General features: G+C 38.8%; 1 protein-coding gene across 4 annotated transcripts in view; it reads right to left on the bottom strand.

Moving 5' to 3' along the window:
• Positions 1–2544: 2544 nt before the first annotated feature.
• LOC125297555 (GTPase IMAP family member 7-like) overlaps positions 2545–8553 on the bottom strand; it is a 30898-nt gene continuing 24889 nt past the window's right edge. For all 4 annotated transcript variants that reach the window (XM_048247981.1, XM_048247984.1, XM_048247982.1 and 1 more), the window contains one exon: positions 2545–5237. In XM_048247981.1, coding sequence (XP_048103938.1) covers positions 4150–5237 — 1088 coding nt within the window. In that variant the 3' untranslated portion in view covers positions 2545–4149. The remainder of the gene's footprint in view (positions 5238–8553) is intronic.

The raw sequence follows: 8553 nt of genomic DNA, 5'->3' as shown, positions 1-8553 counted from the left end.
GCATGAGCCACGACTAGAAAGACTTGCGATAATATCAATTGTCATATTGTCGTAATGGCAAAACTAGAAAAGGACTGACTCCGACTGACTTAAAACCGCTAAGACTGGCACCTTACACTTAACGATCTAGTTGACAGGAACGCGCCGCGATTCCAGTACAACTCCCATGATTTCTGTCCGACTTTGGAAATTTAGTCGCTGACTCTGAAAACAGACCAAAATCATACAATGTAAGGGCGCCATTAGTTATGCTGCTATAGCATAGTGCTGTCATGGACCTTTCATGAGCCACGCCGTACAACCCCCCCCCCCCTTCTCTCTCTTTCTCAACTCTCCCTCTCTTGCCTATTCTCACTATGATATACTGTAACAATATACAGTATAGTACCACTGATTACTTATTAACATTAACCATTCTGATTTTCAGTAATACTAACCCACTCTACATCTCTCTTTCTTCCCCCTTACTGTACCTCACTTGTGAGGTATATCATCACCAGTCATCAACCATCCGTGTGTTGGCCCTCCTCTCACCCATCTCACCTGAAGTCCCATCCTCGACTGCTCTATTACTGTCCCCCTATCTGGATTCCTGGCCCGTACAGCCTAGCCCTACCCCATCACCTGCCTATGACAACTCTGCCCGGATTCCTGGCCCGTCTGCCGACCCACCACATGCCCCTTGACAACTCCCTTCCCCTGGACAATTCCAACACTGGACTATTTGCACTTTCTGTCACTAAATCATGATTAATGCATTAACATACCGGATACGTAATCATCCCAGCTCTTGTAACTTTCACCTCAGGTGCTTTAATCACCATGTCCTACTCTCTACACCTGACTATCATATGCATTTGTCATGTATACAGACCTTACTGTCCTGTACTGACCCTAGGCAGATGGGTCAGGCCCTTAAGTCGTGGATCTGCTCGAGGTTTCTTCCTATATGTATCTCCAATTCTTGGGAGTTTTCCTCGCCCCTGTTACCCATGGGCCTCTCTCTTTCTTTTCTTTTCTTCCTTTCTTTCCTTTTTCTCTGATTGCCTACATTCTGTAAAGCGCCATGATACATGTGTAATGTTTTGGCACTCTATAAGCACAATAAATTGAATTGAATTAATTTTCTGAGATACTGAATTTGGGGTTTTCATTAGTTGTCAGTTATAATCATCAAAATTAAAAGAAATAAACACTTGAAATATATCAGTCTGTGTGGAATGAATGCATACATTATACAAGTTTCACTTTTTGAATGGAATTACTGAAAAAAGAAAAAAAATATTTTTCATGATATTCTAATTATATGACCAGCACCTGTATGTTCCGCAGCTTACATGGAACGTTATTAACCGGTTCGGAAACTTTATTTTTTATTCTAACCGGTTCAGGAATGTCAATTTTAGGATTGAACCGAAAACCAGAAATGTTAAAAAACTGTTTCGGATTCTGTTCAGAACCAATTGGGAAAAAATTCTGGTTCAAAGCCCTGATTCAAACATATGTGGCAAAGAGAGTATCCACCGTCAGAGATCTGTCAGAAAGGTCTCAATGGCGATATCTAAATGTCGTATGCTGACTAGGGCATAGGGATGTTTTATGTATATGTGTGGGTAAATTGGTGGAGGGGAATATATCCAATGTAATCTGTAGAGCAATGAATTCTGTATGATTGCTGGCTGGCTGTGTGGACTGTGTTTGGACAACAGAACACAATCCAGTCATCGAACTCATACAACCTGCCTATACACTTGAGTAGGATGAAGAAGGAAACCGCAATTGCCAAAGGTGCTGATCATGAACATCTATCAATTGAAGACCTCTCACGTGGCGAAGAGGTGCTCTTACGGTACATCCAAAGGCAACATTTCTCAGAGGAGATCTACGCACTGGAAACCGGAAAGACTGCTGTCAAGAAGACTAGCAGACTTTACAAATTCGACCGTTTTATTTTTGATGGGAAGAATACCAGACTATCCCAGCAATGGCCATGTAAGATGGGTTAAGATACGAACCAGGAATATCCTGGAGAGAGCCATAACTAAGCTATACCTTTTTCTGGAGGCTTGACTTAACTCGACTCTGACTGACCGCAACGCTGACCCTAACACTAATCTTTCTCTTTCCTTTCCCTTTCAAGGAACCTCATTTTTGGGTTTTACTTTTTTACATTTTTCAACCTTTTTTCAAGAACTCTTCAGTTGGAATATATAATTTTTGTCTACATTTTTCCTTTTTTGGATATTGGACTATGGCATTTTCTTGCCCATAGAATATGGACTATATATGGACTATAAATTGTAAGAGAAATTAACTCTATTTGATGATGGCTCCATGCTTATTATTGTAATTGTCTAATATATGTAATGGTATAAAGGCAGCAAACAGTCACCTATGGGCACACATACCTGAATTCCTAAGAAACAGGTTTATGATAGATTTGAGAAGCCTCACTGATCATACAGCTGGAGACTAAACCCCACTGATGCAGAGAAGAGAAGATCAAAAAAAAAAAAAAAAAAAACCAGAGGCCAAAGCTGAACATATAGCCTTCATCTTTATTTGATAAACACAATATACAAATGAAACATAAAACAACTAAATACAAATATGGAAGTGTAACTGTCCTTACTGCCTGGGGACTGTCACCGTATTGACAGGAAGCAGTTAAATTAGACAGTGAATACAGTATAAATTAGACAGTGAACCTGGAAAGGGGGTTATCTGGACAGGTAGACATATTATGACCGACATTCTTATCATCATTGGACATGCAGAACATATCCCAGCCCAATGGAGAACAGTAAACAACAACTATATACAGAACAGAAATCGCTCAAACAACTGGCTCAATGGCTGACAGTAGATGATATATCAATGAAAGTATCAATGATGAATTGAAAGTGTTATGAAACAGTGAAGGCTGAAACAGAATGAAAACTATATTCAAGAGATGCAGTCTGTCAAAGTTTATGCAAAGTGCATAAGTTGGACAAAGTGTCACATGCAAAAGCATTTATCATCAAATAAAACCATTTGATTAATCTATTAAGAAATAGTGAGATGCAATTTTCTAGAATTCAATGTGAATGAAAATACACATATAGGGCATAATGTTCTTTAAAGGAGCCAAATTATGCAAAACGTTGATGTCAGAAACCATGCGCTTCTGTGAGCTAAGTCAGATTTCTCCCTCATTGTTACGTCACAGTTGGGGAAATTTGAATATTACTACCCCCAGAGCCATATAGAGTGCTGACTACCCACCCCCATCTGAAAATTCCCACCCACTAGGTTAGGCGCTTCCTGTTGAAGATCCTTCATATTGGTCATTTCCAACTAGCACCATGTGAAAGAGCCTATCAACAGTATTTTGTGTAGCTACACAAAATATCCAAATGTCTTTTACGCACTTGATATAATCCATATTTCAAGTATACAAACAGAAACTCCCCATCAGAAACTTCTTGTTGGCATATTTAAGCAATATGACACGACTGGGAGTGGGGTTGGTAAAGGATATCCCTGCATCTGTCATTTAACAATGTTAGGCCATGTTACATCATGCATACAGCAGTGTCTGAATTGATTCCTCCAGGACTATTGTAGCAGATGTCTCGGCTAAACTCCAATAACTTGACTATTAGGCTACTTTACCATGAAAACTCAAACAAAACCGACAATGACGTTGGTCACACATTCTTTATTATTCCTGCGTAACAAATTGCTATCACTTTCTATCACTGGCAGTCTAAGGCTTTCTGGTGGAGAATCCTCTATCGACGAGTCACCGACTCATATTCCCTCCTGGCTTTCGACATGCTGCCCATTGATGTAAGCATGGAATCAGTTCTAGAGTGGGCCGTGGCCAACAAGTGCAAATTTGCATTTAAAGCAACAGTCCCCAGAAATGGCCTATTCTGAAAGGGACTGAAACTGGCAAGAATGGAGCTGATGATAATGTGCAATCTGAGAGGAATTTTGCGCAAACAGCTTCAGGGACATTTTTTGTACATTCCATAGGTCTATTTTGACTTGTTGGAAAAAGAAGTATAATATGAAATGTTAGAACAAAGGTTTTTGTCTCATCAGTTGTGGTACATCTCTGGCAAAGTGAGCAAATTTACAATATTCTGGATGTAAAATTTTTCAAGTGTCGCTCTTGCTCTTTAGCCAGCCTCTTATTTTAATCTCTAATTTGTCAATTGCAAATTCAACTTGAGCAGTTACCACACCTACAATCAGCACAGTCAGATAGGCAATCAGGAATGTCACATAATTTTGTACAATTCCAGTCACAAAAAGCACACACGAAAACAATATAAGCAGAAAATGAACAATCTTATTTTCATATTTTGTGATTACTACAAGAATAACTGCAGTACTTCCACTCACCAACCCGTGTATCAATGTAGTCAGATAATTCCAATTCTGCTCTGTTGTAGCCTTGATGTTCTCCCTTAATTCATTCAAAATAGCTGTTGCGTTTGCAAACCTGATAGTCATTGTACGTTTCATCTGCTCCTTAAACTTACGCTCTAACCTTTTATCCATATTTTTGATTAATTCTAGATTTTTTCCCTTTCCTATCCTTTCTAAGAATTCTTGCAATTCATGTCTCTTCTCTTCCTCCTTCTTCAAAGTTATTTTCATCTGTTCATGCAGGCCATGGGAGTAGGAGAAGCCCATGTTCTTCCTCAGTAACACCTCTATCTTCTGCAGCAGTTCCTTCACCTGTTGGTGCCCTTTTGGATTTATATTATTAAAGACATGATATCCACCACCAGCACTGTTCACGAGAGTCTGCAGTCCAGAGCTCTCCTGCAGAAAATCCTCAACTAATTTCCCTTTCAGCTGGTCTCCTCCAGTAAACAAAACAATGGTGAACTTCAGAGCCACTTCACCAAAATGAGTCTGGATCCCCTTCACTTCATTGCTGTCTTCTTCCGTGAATCGACCCAGTTGAATCACAAATAAGAAAACATGGGATCCTAGAGCTATATTTTCCTTTTCTGACAGCCATGAATCATTCCTTGATGTGATTCCTGGTGTGTCAATTACAGTTATTTTATTTCCTTCCACAATTCCACCTTTACTCTCACAGTATTTGGTCACAGGTAAAGCAGATGCTTCAGCCTTAAATGCCTCTCTGCCCAGGATGGTGTTTCCTGATGCACTCTTTCCTGATCCAGTCTTCCCCACCAACATCACTCTCAGCTGAGGAAGTTCGGCAGGACCTGTGAGAACAAAGTGAGGATGAAATGCAAGTGTCTCAGAAGTCAAGGTTGGGTTCATACCACTAGGAGTGGGTCTAAAACAATTTTGATAAGGGGCCTAGGCTGGAGCTCAAACTCAAAGTCAAAAGGAAAACAGTAACAAGACAATCCTAGGGGCTTGTGGGGTTGTTGCAACTCTTTTTTGTTTCACATAGTGAAATCTGAAGACTTTGGTAAAGCAAGTATTAGTGGCATAGTGCAAGCAGATTCCTTCAGATGCGCTGACTGTCAATCTCAATGGTTTAACCCTTTGCATTGCGTGGAACATTCAATTTTTTCATACTTGATGCCCTTGGCTTGTAGCACGACAAGACTTATTGTGTGGTTATGCTACATGACAGAGATACAATATACCCACCATTGTAATCAGGAGAAATAACCCTTTCACATGATCAAAAATAATAATACGTTTGAGGAGAACACGCTTTAAATATATATCAATTAAAAAATCAACCCCAAAATGAAAAATGTCAATTTTTCAAGATAAATCTTATTTTTACCTAATTTCTATTGTAGATATAGTGTATGAAAGATAGACAATGTTGTGTTTTCCTCAGTGAAAAAAAAAACAGAATCAATGCATCAACTTTGGTTCAAAAGATATTGGTAGGCCTATTGAGTCGGGCACCCTGCTTGACAAATTATGCATTGAATCTCCCCAAAATAAACACAGGCAGGAGGACATGAATGGACCAGGATACAGGAGCGAGAGAAACAGATGTGAACTACACCTACTTGTTATCCTCACAGCAGAACCGTAGCCTTGAATGGAAAAGACTGACTCTAGAATCAGGCCTGTTAATTGTTTTTTTTTTTTTGTGATTTTCTGACCAATGTCAAGTTATTTATATAGCACATTCCATACACAGAAGTCATTCAATGTTGCTTTACAGAAACAAAAGCAAACAGTAAAACAAATGAAGCCATATAATGGCAATATAGTCAAAAGGTAAAGATCATAAAACATAAAACGCACAAGGTATAATCATTTAAAAATAAAAAATAATTAAATAAGGAAAAAAAAGTAATAAAAGAATATATCCGCAAGCGGCAATGGCGTGCCCGAGCAGCTGAGGGCGCAACCCGTGACATTTTGGAATCCAAGAAAGCACCGACTTGGTGTGTTTGTGAAATGTACATATTTGATGCGTGTGCTATTTGTTTCTGACCAAACTCTTTTTCTGATAAATGTTGGGATTCACTCGCCATGATTGAATTAATTTGACGTTTGTGCCATCAAATATTGGTGAATATAAGCATTGGTCATGTTTTAGTTTTCTGTAAGAGACTGGGTTAACGAAGCTAGCCTACTGTGAAGTTTCCAGGTTATTTTAACATATGTTAGCATGCTAGCATAACGTTAGTTAGCTCACCGTCAATCTTATATCAAAGCCAAGGAACTTTTCAGTTAAAAGTTAGCATTCGCCCCCACCATAACTAAGTTCATTTGAAGTTTGTGTTGTCAGTACAGGTGAATAACCGCTGGTCAAGTTTTAACTTGCCGTTTGAAGGTTTCTTTATGTGTTAACGTCTCCTATTTTTTTGAAAGGATATCAAGAAAGAAGTGGTGGACTGGATGAAGCTGGATGTACTCTTCTAATCAGGATTTCTGGAGCAAGGTAAGGTCCTAGATTGTATGAATAGCTACAATTAAAATGTTATACATTTTTCTTTTTTCCAGTCAAAGAATCAGGAATTACGCATCAGGAATCAGCAATTAAAACAATAAATTTTTGACAGCAGCCAGACGTGTATTAGAACATTTTCTAACCAAGTGTTATTAATCTTATATTAAGATTAAAAAATCTATTTGGTATTGTTTTTAGTATGAAAAGACTTACCTAGCGCCCTCTCAATAGAACATTTTGACTTAATTTAAGAAGACTTTGACTTATTTTAAGGACTCTTATCAAGACAAATTTACTCAACGCACTGGCAGACAAATTTGCTTGTTTTTAGGACAAATTTGCTTAACGCACAGGCAGACAAATTTGCTTGTTTTCAGGATGAGATGTCTTAAAGTAAGTCAAACTTTTTCAAATGTTTTCACAAGAAAGTGCTAGGTAAGTCTCTTTATACTGAAAACAATACCAACTAGAGTTTTTTATCTTGATATATGATTAATAACACTTGGTTAGATTTTGTTAGATAAGCAGTTTTTGCAGTGTAGTAAGTGATATATAAAACATTTGGGGCCCTATCATGACATTCATGCATCGTCATGCATCGTCACTCGTCAAAAGTCTATTCAAATTTAGTAGGATGTCCAGTTCACACTGGGAGGGGTTTCGGTATCAAAAGTGGAGCGCATGGCGTAACAAGGTGTTCCTAGGTCTTTTAATCAGTCATATGGGTGTGTTTGGGGCGTAACATCATTTTAAACCAATGAGAATGACATCTGTCATTCCCTTTAACGACGCAACGCGCGATATGTCAAATAAATGCATCGGTATTTTGGCATTCAAAGGCACATTTGAAGGAGGCTGCTTGCGAAACCGTATAGAATAGTCATTCTTAAACCATGCTTTACTAAAACCTAGCATAGCCTTCATGCATTTGCACTCGTCTATTTGAACTCATTGGCAAAGTGAAACTAACTTCACCAAGGAGTCAGTCAACGACAAGACAGTTTTATGCAGTTACTTTCACTATTGACTGACAATGGGTTACCACCGAAAACATAGGCTGGAAAAAGCAACACTTACCCTAATATTGCTCAAATGACTGAATTAAACAACATTTATCCTGCAGAGGAGTTGCTTATATCTCGTGACAGTGCGTCTTCAGCTGTGCTCCATACGTGTCTCTCGCCTCTCCCCTAATCACTTTTAACCATCATTACCAATTTGCAAATGATGGTGAATAACTACTCATTATGAGATGTACAGTATTTTGTAATATCTTTGTTCTAATTATGTTTCCCATTGTAATCGTGCAATTTGTAATGCTTTGCATGGACGTGTGCTGGTGTGCGTTCATGAATGATATAAGGATGGTGCGTGCACCTGCCAATATGACTGGTGACATGCGCTCTTAAAATAGCATATGAACAACTCGCCATTGACTTCTGACCAGGTTTAGGTGGTGTATGATAGCGATTTTTAGACAACGCGCTAGGCCCCTCCCTAGGTTGTTAATTGCCACACCCCTGGGCGCAATGCTTAAAAAATAAATGTGCAAAATACCGAATTCAACTTTGCGCGGGTGAATAAGAAGTATTACGCCATGCGCTGGTGACCCAAAATACAGCCCTTAATCACTGTATTATTATTTCAAA

This window comes from Alosa alosa, chromosome 7, assembly GCF_017589495.1.
Source record: "Alosa alosa isolate M-15738 ecotype Scorff River chromosome 7, AALO_Geno_1.1, whole genome shotgun sequence".
Taxonomy (NCBI): domain Eukaryota; kingdom Metazoa; phylum Chordata; class Actinopteri; order Clupeiformes; family Clupeidae; genus Alosa; species Alosa alosa.
The sequence above is the reverse complement of the archived record's forward strand: the minus strand, read 5'-3'. Positions and strand labels throughout refer to the sequence as shown.